The following is a 17,046-nucleotide window of genomic DNA, read 5'->3' as shown; positions in this document are numbered from 1 at the left end:
GCGAAGTATTTACTTATAAAATTAATAAAAAAACATATTCGAAATGCCGGTGTTTACGGCAAATATACCCAGCGTATTAAAAGTTGGGGATCGGATAGAAATAGGAGGTAAAATAAAGGAAAATGCTAGAAAGTGAGTTGAATTTGTAATATATCTTATATGTATATATTCGAAGTGGGGCGAAAATTATAAATTCTTTATTTATTTTTTATTTTGTAGGCCGATACTGATTTTACCAACTAAGACAGGTGACCCCGAAATTTATCTGGTATTTTTTACTCTTATTTACCCTGTGGTTCTTGGTACTTTAGAATAGGACCACACCATTTCTTATGAGTAAAAGTCAATTAAGGGAAAGGCTAATGAACTCTAAGGTGGCAATATAATAGGCTTCTAATTTTTTACTTCGAATCAAGTCGTCGACAACAGCTAGTATGTAACACACCTTTATTTGTAATATTACACAGGCCTGCAAAAAAAAAATTTTTTTTGGTGCAGCCCTGTTAGTGTCTATGTTCGATAAAGTAGGTAATGTAGGGTATATTGCCTAACGCCATTTTAACTCATCAGCTGTAGTTTTCGTTCTACCCTCGTTTTCAATTTTTGCCTGTCTTGGTCGTAAAAAGTCATTATTACAATAACATCGATTAAGTTTATGTTGATATTTCATTATGGCTAGTACGTCCAGATGTTGTGTTAACAATCCTGATCAATTTTGTTATGTTTGTGGTCAATTCATACTGAAAGGTCAGCGCAAATCAATTACAAACACGGTAAATCGTTTGTATTTTGCTTACTTCGGAATTGAAATTCGACAGCAAGATAAAGTGTGGGTGCCTCATAGTGTTTGTAAAATATGTGTTGAACATTTGCGACAATGGGAGAAAGGTATACGCAAGTCTTTGAAGTTTGGAGTACCTATGATTTGGCGAGAACAAAAAAATCATTTTGACGACTGCTACTTTTGTATGACTAATACGGTGGGCATCAACAAAAACAATCGCCATAAATGGAAATACCCTAATATTTCTTCAGCACAAAGACCTATTCCTCATTCAGAAAATGTTCCAATACCATCTTTTCACCAGGAAGTGCAGCAATCTCACGAGGATCAAGTTGAAAAACCGGTTTCTTCTGAAGATGATTACTTTGAATACTGCGAAAAAACATCAAATCCTAAGCCATTTTCGCAGAAAGAGCTTAATGACCTTATCAGAGACTTAGATCTTTCTAAGGAACGTGCTGAATTACTGGCGTCAAGATTAAAAGAAAAAAACTGTCTTACTGCAGATGTTCGAGTGTCTATATATCGCACGAGAGAACAAAGTTTATTGCAGTTTTTTTCATCTGATGAAAATTTTGTGTATTGCTGTAATGTGAGTGGTTTGCTAACTTTCATGGGTTTGCCAACCTATCAGCCCAATGAATGGCGTCTCTTTATTGACAGTAGTAAACGAAGTCTCAAAGCAGTTCTCCTACATAATGGAAATAAATATGCTCCCGTTCCAATTGCTCATTCGACATGTGTGAAAGAAGAATATGAGGTAATTTCAATTCTGTTACAGAAAATAAAATATTTTGAACATGTCTGGGTGATCTGCGTCGACTTGAAGATGGTTAATTTTTTACTGGGCCAACAGAGTGGTTATACTAAATACCCATGCTATATTTGTCTCTGGGACAGTCGAGCCAAATCACATCATTGGACTCAAAAAAATTGGCCAATGAGAGATGCTCTTGTTGTTGGGGAAAGAAACGTTATAAATGAACCCTTAGTTTCAAGAGAAAAAATCATTCTTCCGCCATTGCATATTAAGTTAGGGCTAATGAAGCAATTTGTTAAGGCTCTCGACAGAAATGGGCAATGTTTTCAGTTTATTTCACGGAAATTTCCTTGTGTAAGTACTGAAAAACTGAAAGCAGGGATCTTTGATGGACCTCAAATACGTCAATTAATGAAAGACACCGCTAATTTTGAGACTTATATGAACGAACTGGAAAGACTTGCGTGGAAATCTTTTGTAGCAGTTACACGAAATTTCCTCGGAAATCATAAGGCTGAGAACTATGTTAACTTAGTAGAAGAAATGCTAGTTTGTTTCAAAAATTTAGGGTGTAATATGAGTATAAAAATACACTATCTCCATAGCCATCTGGATCATTTCCAACACAATTTAGGAGATCTAAGCGAAGAACAAGGAGAACGTTTCCACCAAGATATAAAAACGATGGAGAACAGATATCAAGGAAGATGGGACGTTCATATGATGGCTGATTATTGCTGGGGAATCATGCGAGATTTTCCAAGTCAATTTCATTCCAGGAAATCTTTCAAAAGGCAATTTCTTGATGTCTAATGCCAATAAAGTTTTTTTTTTGTGAAATTTATGTTTTTATTTATATCGAAAACTAGAGCTGATAGAAAAAAACTGATAACATTTTTGATATCACCATGTAAGACTTATTTAAAATCAGGTCCAAAACCCCCGGCACCAAAATCGTTGTAGGCCTGTGTTATTACTTGGTAAGTATATTTTCTCTTCAGAATGTCAGTAAACCTGTGTGCCCAAGAGGGGGAGGAGCCCCGAGACGTGGTCCTGCATTTCGACGTGCGCTTCCACCGGGACAACATCATCTCCTTGTCCAGGAAGAACGGCATCTGGATCGGCAGCGGAAACTACGACACCAATTACAACATGTTTGTCCCGGGTATGTGAACGGGAATAGACAGGAATGGGAAGAATATATATATATATATATATAATATATATATACTGTGATGTCTATGTGTATATATATATATATATATATAGTGAGGGACATCACAGTAACACAGAGCGTCGGTGTTCGAATCGGTAAGGTGCCCGGTTAAAATGCGTGTGGCGCAAAAAGGCACAGGTTCCAATCCCACCCCGGCCATGTACCAATGACTATTTTCGAAGTTATGTACATTAGTTTGAATACTGACCGATACTCTTACGGCGAGGGAAAACGTCGTGAGGAAACCTGCAAATGCAGGCAACTGGATGTCCATGGGCGATCCAATACGGGTTAGATTCCCCTGCATAGGTTGTGGAGCGGTTTATTAGCCTTTCCCTTATTCGCCTTTTACGACATTCATGGGAGTTCGAGAACCATATGGCCTGAGGTGAGGATGTATCCGGGAATCATGCCAAACGGTAAAAGGTGTTTCTGTGATTTCTTCCTGGCTTTAGTTTCGGTTGCATCCTCACCACTCTGGAGAGGAGCCCGGGGTATGCCTTTGACCATGGATCCTGGATTGGGTGAGTCAGGTTTTTACTCGAAGCGTCTCCTGTCTGAAATCCTCAACCTTTGCAGGGGGGAACCTAACCGTATTGTATCGATCATGGTTACACATCCAGTTGCCCGAATGTGCAGGTTTCCTCACGATGTTTTCCCTCACCGTAAGAGTAGAGTAGTGAGAACTACAGCTGGTGACTGTACCTTGTCAATTTCAGGTACAATATTCCGAATTATATTCGAAGTGAAAGACACAGACGTGATCACTATCTACTGCCAGGGGAAATTCCACTCCAACTTCCTGCCGAAAATTCCCCTGTCCATGGCGAGGTACATCGTGGCCTGGGCGGATGTGGAGAGGATAACGCATTGCTTCTTCCATTTTGGGAACAAGGTAATATTAAACAGATATCCCTTCCATAGAACTGTATCTTTACTAGACATTCATTCATTCATATAATCACGTCTATATCCTTTGGGGGTAGACAGAGCCAGCAGTCTTGAAAGACTGAAAGGCCACATTCAGCTGTATGGCTTGATATGGCGCAATCCACTCTTCCTTTCGAAATATAAATATATTCTATAAAAATCAGCAAGTTGCAGGCCGCTTTTTCCATTGACATAAACATATAATCACGTCTATATCCCCTGCATGGTAGACAGATCCAGCAGTCATTATAAGACCGAAAGGCCACGCTTAGCTGCTTGGCCTAATGATAGATGAATGGCCTTATTGAGATTCAAGGAGATTGATATTGCCGCTTTTTCCTCTATCATTATATCCACCTGTACTCTTGAGATAGCTGAAAGATGTGGTGCAGATGTAGAAAAACTATTGACGGAATCACATTCAGCAAATTTGTCTTCTTACAAGGTCATACTCTTCTCAAGGGGCAGGTACCAAAAGGCTCGTAGGTATATCAGGCTTGGAAACTGATGTGACTCTTTACCCCCAGGCTGTGAGTGGTGATGACGCGATCGGAACTACAGCGTACGCTCCCCCCTCCCCGAGATCCGCCGTCGTGGGTGACGGAAAGAGATGGTGGGTATGATGCTTTCTTTTTCCCTCTTCTTGTATTGAATCCCCAATTTCTCAGGTTGCTATCAATCAAAAATTAGGTTACGCTGGAGACTGATGGAAGTGACACAGTAAAAATCGTATTACTGTGAGCTGCTAAGCCTTCTTGCTTTATTTTAGGATTTGTAAATTCTTGATGAACTAGATATGTTATGTAGTGGCTATTAAGTTTTTTGTCTTAAACTGCATCCCTTTAAAAATGTCATTTTCTCTACGTAATTCCCCTGGAATTTCTCCCGGTTTCGTTCGCTTGGGAGATTTCTGGGTTTATGGTCCTAGAGTGGAAAAGCCAGTAGTTTAAAGTTTAAACGGCTATTTTGACAGCAAAGTAATGCTTCATGGTATATGTCAAAACTGATTAAAGCTACCTGAAAATGCCACTGAGAAATTGGGAACCCTATGATGAAAGAGGGAGAGGGAACATAGTCTTTTTTTTTAGCATGCGACAACACGCAAAGAAATCGACGCCCGGCAGCCCCCAGCTGAATTCCTCGAACGAGAGTTCGGACGACGAGAAACCCAGACCCAAAGCAGAAGGCCGAGCCGACAGATACTTCTACGAGACCCTCATGTGCCAACCTGAACACCAATTCCTCCAGGAGCCATCGAAATACCGCAGGGACTACAGAAAATACCGCGACATGACAGACACGGAAAAAAATGACAGCGAAACGTATAGCGAAGAGAACGCGTCAAAAAATGTCGACTCGTCTATGGTCGAGTCGGATGATATGGGCGCGAAAAAAAGAGGGAGACGCGGCAAGTTCGCGCCGTTCGCACAAGTGGTAAATTTTATGGGGAAGACGGGGAGGAGAAATTAGTGTTGTGCTTGAATGATCGATTGTTTTTTGATTGGTGATTCTTTTTTTTTTGTTTGTTTGAGTCTCGATGTTTGTTTTGTGATAAATGGATAGAAATATCAGTTTGAGTTTATGTTCTGAACCTGTTAATTAAAACCAACAAGGAAGGTTAGTAGGTACCTACATACTTGACGTTTTCCCGCGTGCCCATTTATTGACATACAGTTGGTACCAGAAACTCAACGTAGGTACCTATTAAATATGTATGAGGTAAGAAAAAAAAACAAAATTGCATGCTTCCGTAAAAATATTTACTAAGTTTTATAATTTTACTTACAAGAAAATATTGCCATTTATAAATACGTGCTTAAAAACTCCAGGTTACATACATACACCACATCTTAAATAAAAATGTACCTGTATATGTGTTAAATAATAATCATCTTCTTCCTAATTGGACTACCTCTTTGAGTTAAACTATGGTAAAAAGTCTATGTACAGCTCATTCTATTAGTCATTTTAATAAATTGGGCCATGTAGTATCCGATAAATAAGCTAAATAAACATAACGATTAACCTATCTTAACTAAGCTTGGTTCTAGCAGTTAATGTATAAGAAATAAAGAAAAAGAACCTACTTCTTTCGCTGTATCCACAGTTTTGACCATAAATCAGTCATTAGATTACCTCGTAACCACAACATTACACGAGATTCGTCAAACCTCTTTAGTCGAAAATTGATTCCGTGAATCAATATTTTGAACAGATAATAATTTTGACTATACATAAGTGAAATCATCAAAACACCTAGGTTAGGTGCCTACGTAATGACTCCGGGCAAACAAATACCTCTATATAATGTATTCTGGTCTATTTAATGCTGATGATCTTAAACAAACAGGAGATTGAAGTATTTTTTCACAATTATCAAAAATGGCGTAAAATTATCATGGCGACCTTTCGATCAAATGTAATTTTTAGGTAGTACCCAGCACACTCCGGGAGCGCTTCAAGAGGCTTAATTGGCCAAAAAAACTAACTATCATTTTGTACTTACCAAATTCTATACAATATAAGTACATAAACAATTCAACAATTCTGTACAAATTGCATTAAAAAATATATATATATATATATAGAACATTTGATCCAGCGTATTTTATTATTCTTGTCAGCGCACTGACATGAAGCAACACAGTTAAAGGTTGGAACACACTAGCAGGATGATACTTCATCAACTTTTGACAAATTCGCAAATGATATCAGCGTTCTTCTCCTTCACTCCGATGTGTAGGAGTTGCGCTTTCGAAACGAGAAGCAGTGACTCCCCGTCTATTTCATGCTCTTGTAAAAGAGTAACTGTTTCATTCCAATTGTACTTCGCTAAGTGTGAACAGAGTTCGTCGACCTGAAAATGACAAAAATGACATTTAGCATCATTCATTCATATAATCACGCCTTGCGGGGTTGACAGAGCCAACAGTCTTGAAAAGACTAAATGGCCTCGTTCAGCTATTTGGCTTTAAGATAGAATTGAGATTCAAATAGTGACAGGTTGCTAACCCATCGCCTAAAAGTACCCCTTTTAGCAACTTTCAAGAATAATGTGTGTTTTGAGGTAGGTACCTACTTAAATTTATCGATTAAATGATTCGTTTCGTGAAACAAGCAGTTTAAAGCTGTATTAGTAACAACACCGTAGAAATATCTTTAAGTTTTCGTCCGTCCATTCGAATGTGGATCATAAATACATCTAGAAATAAAGCGCCTGAAATATCACAATGAGCAGAGACATTATAATTAAGGATTATGTGCTTTATTACAGTATGTTAAGATTCGTTTTCGAATGGCAAACTTAAACTGCAAAATTACAAGTGAGAACGTTTTTTGTTTGATTTTGCCTTCATCTATGTATCTAGTATATGTATCGTTGATCGTACAGTCAACAAATACGATCGAATTGAGAACCTCCTCCTTTTTTAAGTCGGTTAATAAGTAAGCAACAGAGTGCTTATCTAGTAACCAAAATATGGTAACTACATACATATTGACGGCCTCTGTGGCGCAGCGGTAGTGCGCTTGTCTGTGTCACCGGAGGTCCCGGGTTCGAATCCCGGCCAGGGCATGATGAGAAACGAACTTTCTCTGATTGGCCTGGGTCTTGGATGTTTATCTATATACGTATTTATTATAAAATATAGTATCGTTGAGTTAGTATCTCGCAACACAAGTTTCGAACTTACATCGAGGCTAACTCAATCTGTGTAATTTGTCCCGTATATATTTATTTATTTATATACTTACAAATAAAGTTTGGAACATTCTACGAAGTTATATTAAGATTGGGGTATCGGAGCAAATGAAACTAAAAAAAAATATATTGAGGTAAATTTACTTACCGTCCATGATTTAACAGTCGCTGTTTTCAAGTCGATAAATGGATTATCTGAAAGAAACAAACGAATCATTAAAAATATATAAAAAATAATCCCTTTAATAGTAAATATGAATATAATAAATATAAATATACAAAATCTGGGCATCGATATTATTAAATTCTATCAATAGATCACCACTCTGGAGAGGAGCCCGGGGTACGCCTTCAACCATGGATCCTGGATTGGGTGAGTCAGGTTTTTACACGAAGCGACTACGATCTGACCTAAGCAACCTTTGCAGGTTAACCTAACCCGTATTGGATCCGTGGTTACACATCTCATACTCTCTGTCCGTTCCTATCTTACTTATAACTCCATAAGGATGTAAGGTATTACCTTTACGACGGCCTCTGTGGCGCAGCGGTAGTACGCTTATCTGTGACACCGAAGGTTCGAATCCCGGCCAGGACATGATGAGAAAAGAACTTTCTGATTGGCCTGGGTCTTGTATGTTTATCTGTATAAGTATTTATTATAAAATACGGTATCGTTGAGTTAGTATCTCGTAACACAAGTGTCGAACTTACATCGAGGCTAACACAATCTGTGTAATTTGTCTCAAAAGAAAAAAAAACTAACCTTTATCCTCTTTCGTCTTGTCCTTGAGTTTCAAATCGGAGATGGGCAATTCCAGGCAGTTCCCCTTCAGAAAACCGTCAACCTTGACCACATCCCGTTTCTTGTCAACGTTCTCGTTCACCACTTTCACTGGCTCGCGAATCTGAAATAACCAGACGAATCCATTTTAACGACAGAAAAGTAATTTAAAACATGCTTTCTGCAAACTAAATCTAAAAGATCTTTAGAAGATTTAACACGATTGGCATCTTCTATCTTGAGTCTATTTTAGGTTCGTTAGTAGTTATTTAGTAGTCTAGGTTACGTTCTGGAGAGGAGCCTTATGGTGCGCCTTTACGACTATGAGCTAGATTCATCATTTACATTCATGACTTGACTCTAACACTAACTAAATTGATAAAAATAAATTAGACTTACCGGAAATGCTGTATTAGATTCTTGAATAACAATACCATCCAAAACATGTGTGAGTACAAATTCTTTTTTGTCTTTGGCTATATCAGTTTTTGTATCTTTAACTTCTTCATTTGCTTTAACATCAATTTCACTTTTATCTTCGATCTCCTTTTTAATTTCGGTCCTACTGAGTATCTTTTCTTTTAGTAAACTCTTGCTTTCTAATTTGATTTCATTTTTATCATCACTGTATAGAATATTTTTCGTGTCTTTTAGTATATTAACGTTAACTTTATTAAATTCATCTTGTGGAGGCCTCACTCTGGCTTGCGGAAATACTGTATATCTTATTTTTTCAGCTGCATTTGTTTCTACATCACTCTTTATTTCTTTTTCTTTGTCGGGAACATTTTGTTTGACAGTTTCTTTTAAATGCGCATCTTCATTTTTGATGATATTTGTCCTAGGATCTTTTTGTTTGTTCGCATCGACCTTTGCCTTCGGTCTATGTACTGGACTTGTATTAACACCTATTTCGACAGACTTAACAGTATTTAAAGCAGGTGCTTGTGTTATTCTAATAGGATTCGAAGGTACAGCTGTATTTATATTGACAACCGTAACTTTATTGTGAAGTTTATCAGGAGATTCACTTTTTCTTTTTCTACTCTTCATTTCGTCATTCATTTTTCTAACTACTTGATTTGCGTTTTGTGGAATTGGTTGTAAATTCATGACATTTGGAATTTGTGTTGTAGTGTTTTGTACATTTATGTTTGGCATGTTGTGTCTATAAGGTGGTCTAGGCTGAATTGGTCTGTACATGTAACTAGGAGCGACACTTCTTACATTTGTAGGTATTTGACTCACGCTCGGTGTAATCTTCCTCATTCTTGTTTCTGTTTGGGCCATTGTATTTACAGTCCGCGGATTAGGTGCAGTATTTGCATACATTTGATGCGTTACTTGTTGATTTACTGTGACATTGTTTTGTGGCTTCTCATAAGCTTGTAGATTACCTTGTTGCATTGGATTAACTGTTATAAGTTGTGGCCTATTCACATTTACTTGTTGATTGATCTGCTGCTGATAGACGTGTCTTTGATTAATCATTTGTTGGCTTTGTACTGGAGTATTTGTTTGTTGTTTGACAATTTGTGGCGAATTAACATGCGGTATTTGCATATTGGGACCAATGTTGGCTGGCATTTGTATATAACTTGCTTCATTTGTCCTATCATTTTGTGTGACCGCTTGGGCTGGTACATTTTGACCAATGTTTTGGGGACTTTGAACCATATTAGCTGGCAGCATATTAACATGGTATTGTCGCATATCTTGACCTTGAGCCATCACCGGTTGCGGTACAATTTGTTGGTAAGCCTGTTGAAAGTACATTTGATTCGGATCCATTTGCGTTTGGACTGACGGCATGTAATTGTTTGGCACATGCTGGACGTATATCATTTGGTTCTGCGGCTGTCTGTTTTGTGCCCATGGCGGTGGATTTTGTGGGTTGATGAAGATTGTCTGATTTGGTTGTATCTGATCTCCTGAAGAAGTATAAATTTTTATATTTTAATTATAGAAATCAAGATAAGAAATCAGGGTAGTTCACACGCGGTTAATTCAATCGGGTAGGTAAGTATATATAATAATACATACATATAATCACACCTATATCCCTTACGGGATAGACAGATCCCACAGTCTTAGAAAGACAGACAGGCCGCGTTCAGCTGTTTGGCTTAATGACAGAATTACGATTCAAATAATGACAGGTTGCTAGCCCATAAACTAAACGAAGAATCCCAAGTTTATAAGCTTAGTCGCCTTTTACGACATCCATGGGAACGAGATGGGGTGATCCCATTCTTTTTTTTATTGGTGCCGGGAACCACACGGCACAAATGTAGGTTTCAACATACCTGGTTGTACAAGCATTTGTGTCTCATACACCACTCGGACTGGACACAGAACCATCTGCTGTTGCCCAGAAGGCTGGCAGCTGTAAAGAAAATTTATAGAATTATCAAACAGTCACAGCAGTTGCTGTTAGATGTAAATAAAGCAGCGTATTTGGAGAACAAATGACGCCTTCAGGTAGAAGGGGCAGGCTGAAAAAATCTTGGCAAGATGACGCGAAAGATGATATGCAAGCCAATGGACAAATCTAAGGACGCAAAAGACCGGACAAAATGGAGAAAATGAGTTAGAAAAACAGTCTGCATGCCACCACAGAACTCTTTATCTTTGGTAGTTTGCAAATGGCGGATCTTCTGAAATCCGATTCTGTCTTGGAACTGTATTCAGTGAGACGTGCTTGTGACTCTTCAAAGCTTGTCGCAATAAAGGTCTAAACGACTTAATAGTTCTGCAATTTGAGTCGTTTTGGAGGTTTTATTGTCTCGATTCACAGTAATTTGGAAACCGTCATTCTTCATATGAACGCGCTCAATAGCGACATCTACCGGTCAACTAGTAAGATTGGGTGTAAGTAGTTTCTGTAGCGTGGTATAGATGACGCTACTATACAAATAACAGCTAATATTTCTTTATCAAAAGAATATTATTTTTCATGAAGACCATGTATAAGAAAGTAGTTAGAACGAATCATAGCCAACAAACATGCTATCCACATACAACTAGGATAGATAAGTGGGAAAAAGCGACTAAGGGAAAGGCTAATAAACTTAGGATTCTTCTTGTAGGCGATGAGCTAGCAACCTGTCGCTATTTGAATCCCAATTCCATGATTAAGCCATATAGCTGAACGTGGCCTTCCAGTATCTTCAAGAATGTTGGCTCTGTCTACCCCGCAAGGGATATAGACTATGGGCATTGGATGATGTGGTTCCAATATTAGGTCAGCGGACTCAGGGCTCAGAAGCTGTGACGCAACAGGGGTCACGCATAGATGAGAGATTGGTTAATTAGACTCTTACCCTGCCTGATTCTGTTCAGCTATTTGATGCTGCATCTGTAACAAACAATATCAATAAATATCTATATTATAGTGGAAAGAGGTCTCTGCCTACCCCTCCGGGAAAGAGGCGTGATTTTATGTATGTATGTATCTATATTATATACCTACTAGCTGCCGCCGTGCCGTGTGGTTCCCAGCACCAATACAAAAAAGAATAGAACCACTCCATCTCTTTCCCATTGATGTCGTAAAAGGCGACTAAGGGATAGGCTTACAAACTTGGGATTCGTTTTTTAGGCGATGGGCTAGCAACCTGACACTATTGGAATCTCAATTCTATTATTAAGCCAAATAGCTGAACGTGGCCATTCAGTCTTTTCAAGATTGTTGGCTCTGTCTACCCCGCAAGGAATATAGACGTGACCATATGTATGTATGTATACTAGCTTTCGAGCGGGCTTCGCTCCCGTGGGAAATTCCACAAAAAAAAGTACCCTTTGTCATTCTCGAAGGTCTATTCTATTTATACCTATCTATGCCAAATTTTGTGAAAATTAGTCCAGTGGTTTTTGAGTTTATTCGTTACAAACAAACAAAATTGACTGACTGGTCGTGCATTTTTGTTATTTTTTATGTCTTATTATGTACTTCAAAAATTTGTTAAGTATGTCCAATAAAGTATTTAGGTACAAACAAACAAAAATAAAAATCTTTTCTCTTTATTAATAGTGTGAATGTGATAAACGCAAAGGTGAGTTATTGACTGACTGATCCACCACCCCACAGCCCAAACCACTAGACCGATCGAGCTGAAATTTCGCATGCAGATAGTTGTTAAGATGTAGGCATCTGCTAAAAAAGGATTTTTAAAAATTCCCGCGGGAAAGGGAGATTTTTCGTTTTACACGACCGAAGCTGCGGGCGCTCTCTAATAGTTACTTACTTAGGTACATATTAATCTGAATAAATGCCGTGTGGTTCCCGGCACCAATAAAAAAGAAAAGAATAGGACCAGTCCTTCTCTTTCCCATGGATGTCGTACAAGGCGACTAAGGGATAGACTTATAAACTTGGGATTCTTCTTTTAGGCGATGGGCTAGCAACCTATCACTATTTGAATCTCAATTCTATCATTAAGCCAAATAGCTGAGCGTGGCCTTTCGGTCTTTTCAAGACTGTTGGCTCTGTCTACCCTGCAAGGGATATAGACGTGATTATATTTATATGTATGTAAGTCGGTAAAACTTCCTTTTGGGAGCTAACTCGGTTGCGTTGTTTCTTTGTTCATATGCGGACCAAACCGCGGGTAACAGCTAGCATAAACTGCTGGATGTCCAAGACAGACAAGTAAACAATGGTAGTATACCACCATATATATATATATATATATATATATATATATATATATATATATATATACATACCTACGTATGGTCACGTCTATATCCCTCTGCTCTCTCTCTCATATATACATACGACTGAATGGCCACGTTCAGCTATTTGGCTTAATGACAGAATCGAGATTCAAATAGCGATAGGTTGCTCGCCCATCGCCTAAAAAAGAATCCCAAGTTTGTAAGCCTATCCCTTAGTCGCCTTTTACGACATCCATGGGAAAGAGATGGAGTGGTCCTATTCTTTTTTGTATTGGTGCCGGGTACCACTCGGTACAAACAATGGTATGTCTTATTATTCAGATTTGTATAGCTTTTGTCATGTTCTTTATTTGCAAGTGTACTACGACTTTGACAAACAGATGTACGAATAAAGCTTTTGCGAAAAATTGTCCATTGTAGTTAGTTAGTTAGTTAGTTAAGAAATATAATTTGTTCCGCGCCGCATTTTCAATGCCGTGTGGTTCCCGGCACAAATGTAAAAAATAATAAGACCAAATTGTCTCTTTCCCATGGTTGTCGTTACGGCGACTTGGGATAGGCTTATGAACTTGGTATTCCTCATTTAGGCGATGGGCTAGCAACCTGTCACTATTTGAATCTCAATTCTATCACTAAGCCAAACAGCTGAACGTACGTACTCGAGCTTTACTATAGGAACCCAGGGTCTGCTAACTATTTAGTATGGTCACGAATCACCTCCCGTCTGACCTAGCTTGCATGTGTACTGTCGTACAATAAGATTCGTTGAAATTTACAACAACTTGTCTTAGGGCACACACCCGCTCTAGTCTGGCATATAAAGTGATAGGACAACCCATGCTGCTTTTCCACTTGCTTACGTCACACGGTCACACCACATCGACTGTCATTTATTAATGTAATAATACATTACAGCATGCTTGTTGTCAGTTGAATGTTCTAATAAAATCGTTAACATTATTCATTATCTGTGGCTGTGTTCTGCCTGTCAAGTCGCCTTATGAATTCAATGCCAACTTTTAACAATGGCGTTTGCCGTATTATTATTACGGATTAGTTGAAAGGGAACCAAAATTAAAACATTTTCGATCGCCACCCATCTTACCAATATGTCTACCCTCACCCTAATAAATCATTCGGCCAAAAAATATATCACAAGAAATACATTATCTTTTTTGCTCCAAAAGGTATTCATCGCTTTTAACAAGATACATAGCTTGAACTTAATGGCTATTGGAATAGAGTACATAATAGTTTATCTAAGGGTTCAATGTATATTGGTCCCTAATTTTATAACTTGCTGACGATTTTCGACCTAAATGTAAATAGATAAGGTATTATTTGCAATGTCTTGATACGGAATAATAATTTCTGCCTGTCAGATATGGCGGCGGACATATTTGTTTTTTTTTCTTTTATAATAGTGATGTTACCAATAATGAATGATTTTTTATCGATAGCGATGTTATTATTATTATTTCAAGATAACTGATATAATTGTAATTTACATTATTGGAATTTAAGCCATATTGCCTTCACATAGTAGTCATAATAAAAAAATTACATTAACAACTAGAAAGGCTCGTTTGCCCGGTCACAATATTAAAATATGTTGGTGATTTTAATCAATTATAGCTATTATTCATATCATTTTCCTTTTTTTAGATAAGAATTAATTTTATTTAGTGTAAGTTTATTTTTATTAGTTTGTAATAATTATTCGTCGCCTAAAATTACATATTGCATTGATTATATAATAATATTATATAAAGATGAACTACCATAATAAATAAATTGAGTTAATATAATTTGATGTATTCATGTAATTGATAGCAAAAACTTAGAAAAAAATCTCGTGGCAATGGAGAAGAATACGTTAAGAACCTCATACATAAACAGTGTAAAAATGCAAAACTAAGACTTTAATTGGTATGTGCTGTCCGCTCTCTGTCTATTTCAAGAATGGAAATTTCATAGATTATGTTATTATAAAGTTAAAATCTTTAACAACCCATTTCTTATATTTATTATTAAAATCTCATATAAATAAATTAATCTGAACAATGTATTTTCTCGTCCACATTTCTATTCTAAGTTTGGATAGTTGTGAAGTTGACGTTGTTGAAGAAAATGCTGCAGTGCAGTTTGTTACCGCTTCTTCTGCTGACGTGTTGGAAGCGGCAGTAAACTTAGTTTTAAGTAATTTATTTGACGTCAACCAATGTTGTGAAGTATATATATAATTAATAAAAAAATTAAATTTGAATATATATAAAAAATTATATAATGTGCCGTGTGGTTCCCGGCACCAATTCAAAAAGAATAGGACCACTCCATCTCTTTCCCATGGATGTCGTAAAAGGCGACTAAGGGATAGGCTTACAAACTTGAGATTCTTTTTTTAGGCGATAGGCTAGCAACTTGTCACTATTCGAATCTCAATTCTATCTTAAAGCCAAATAGCTGAACGTGGCCTATCAGTCCGCTCAGGACTGTTGGCTCTGTCTACCCCGCAAGGGATATAGACGTGATTATATGTATGTATGTATGTATAAAAAATTATCGATGTTCTGCAACCGATTTGAAAAATGCACGTCACTAATGTAAATATAGAGCGCTCCAGGGGCGAACAAATCTCTCCGACTCCTCTATAAATAATCAGTGAGCGAGAAAGAGACAAGGCTATTTATTTGAACGTAAATAGAAAGAGATGGAAGGCAAACCCGATTAAGGTAGTCCTCGCTTTTGGGACAGCTCGATAGGGATTTTTGTATTAAGATGGTAAAAATTTTTGGAACAAAAACGAAAGTAATTATGTAGAATAAAATAACAAAAACCAAAGTCTTTCACTAACATAGTTTATGATTCCATCTTAAAATAATACTAAAGAACCATTTTTTTTCTATTTGAGCCAGTAATTAAATTCTCATTAAGAAAAAGGGACATTTAAATTGTTTCTAAGTTACTTAAGTGATACACTAATGGTTATCAAAATAAAAGATGGCGACGTAAACATAATACGTTCTAATCACAAACGGGACGTGACGTCACATTTGAAAACCAATCCTATCACAGAAAATAAAGACCACTGTAAACATACACTGAGCAGTAAGTCATAATACGAGTATTATCACACTAAACATTGCTTAGCAAAACATATTCAGCTATAAAATACAGTTATATCATCACATATTCACTTACCATTTTGATGTCCTGCTATTTTACCACTAAAACTGTATTTATACTATAGATAATGAATTAAAAAGGCACCAACACGCCAGCTCCGGACATTTTACCACACAGAATGGCTGAACGAATAACGTCAAAGAACCTCTCTCTACAACAACCCGTGTACCATAAAACGCTTGAGAGATAACAAAATAACGACACTATCGCCCCTTGTGAACAAATTCAACCAAGAAAGTATCGATTTTATGGCGGGTGAGGAATTTTGGTACAGGGCCACCCTAACCAATGATAAAAGAGTGAACATGAACGCACCGTATTGGACAGAACGTGTTTCGAAATTCAAACACGTTCCATGACCCCGATATCCTCTCGCCGTGTCGTTCGTACGCGAGAAATATCCTTCTGTCCCTCTCTTACTAATGATTTATTCCCCTTCGCAAGAACAGTAAAGTTTTTACATTTTTTTCTGCTTCAATTAGAAAGGTTAAACCAAAGACTCGTTTAATAATTTGTGCAATTTATTATAGACTCAGAACTATAGTTCATAAAGTTGAAAATAATTTATTTGCAAATTATGATAAATAGTGATGTCACCCACTGAGAATGGCCGACTGATATAAAATTCATTTGGGCCTATGTTACAATAATTGCATTATAAATAAATGTATGTCCATATACTTTATTGTTTGGGCAGTCAATTAAAATGCGAGACAAGTTTGTAGAACTTGTTATTTTTAGTATTGGCTAAAGTAATTGCTACGAGAAGTCTATTTTATTGTTCCGTCGGAACAATAAAACTACTTAGAACATCGTTTTGTTTAATATTGTTTTCATGTGAATCCTAAATTTACTCCTTTTTTCAAACAAATTATCTTAGCTCCACTAATGAAAACGTGTAAATACCTAAGGTAAATATAATCTACCCTTTAGCTGAACCGAATATTGAGGCAAAATCCAGCTAGCTTTGGGAGTGTCATGCTCAGAGATTTTGATTTTAAGATTT

General features: G+C 37.2%; 2 protein-coding genes across 2 annotated transcripts; one reads left to right on the top strand and one right to left on the bottom strand.

Moving 5' to 3' along the window:
• The first annotated feature begins 13 nt into the window (after positions 1 to 13).
• On the top strand, positions 14 to 5,160 carry LOC106133177 (uncharacterized). The gene is made up of 5 exons (XM_013332816.2): positions 14 to 132; positions 2,546 to 2,709; positions 3,480 to 3,655; positions 4,218 to 4,303; positions 4,779 to 5,160. Exons 1-5 carry the CDS (start codon positions 44 to 46, stop codon positions 5,158 to 5,160), a joined length of 897 nt encoding a protein of 298 aa, XP_013188270.1. The 5' UTR covers positions 14 to 43.
• A 268-nt stretch (positions 5,161 to 5,428) lies between these two features.
• On the bottom strand, positions 5,429 to 16,169 carry LOC106133189 (uncharacterized). Its single transcript, XM_013332835.2, has 7 exons — positions 16,056 to 16,169; positions 11,498 to 11,532; positions 10,481 to 10,560; positions 8,574 to 10,105; positions 8,157 to 8,298; positions 7,539 to 7,585; positions 5,429 to 6,547 (listed from the first exon to the last, which is right to left on the bottom strand). Exons 1-7 carry the CDS (start codon positions 16,056 to 16,058, stop codon positions 6,374 to 6,376), a joined length of 2,013 nt encoding a protein of 670 aa, XP_013188289.1. The 5' UTR covers positions 16,059 to 16,169; the 3' UTR covers positions 5,429 to 6,373.
• Positions 16,170 to 17,046: the final 877 nt, after the last annotated feature.

This window comes from Amyelois transitella, chromosome 29 (genome assembly GCF_032362555.1).
Source record: "Amyelois transitella isolate CPQ chromosome 29, ilAmyTran1.1, whole genome shotgun sequence".
In the NCBI taxonomy this organism is placed as follows: domain Eukaryota; kingdom Metazoa; phylum Arthropoda; class Insecta; order Lepidoptera; family Pyralidae; genus Amyelois; species Amyelois transitella.
The sequence above is the reverse complement of the archived record's forward strand: the minus strand, read 5'-3'. Positions and strand labels throughout refer to the sequence as shown.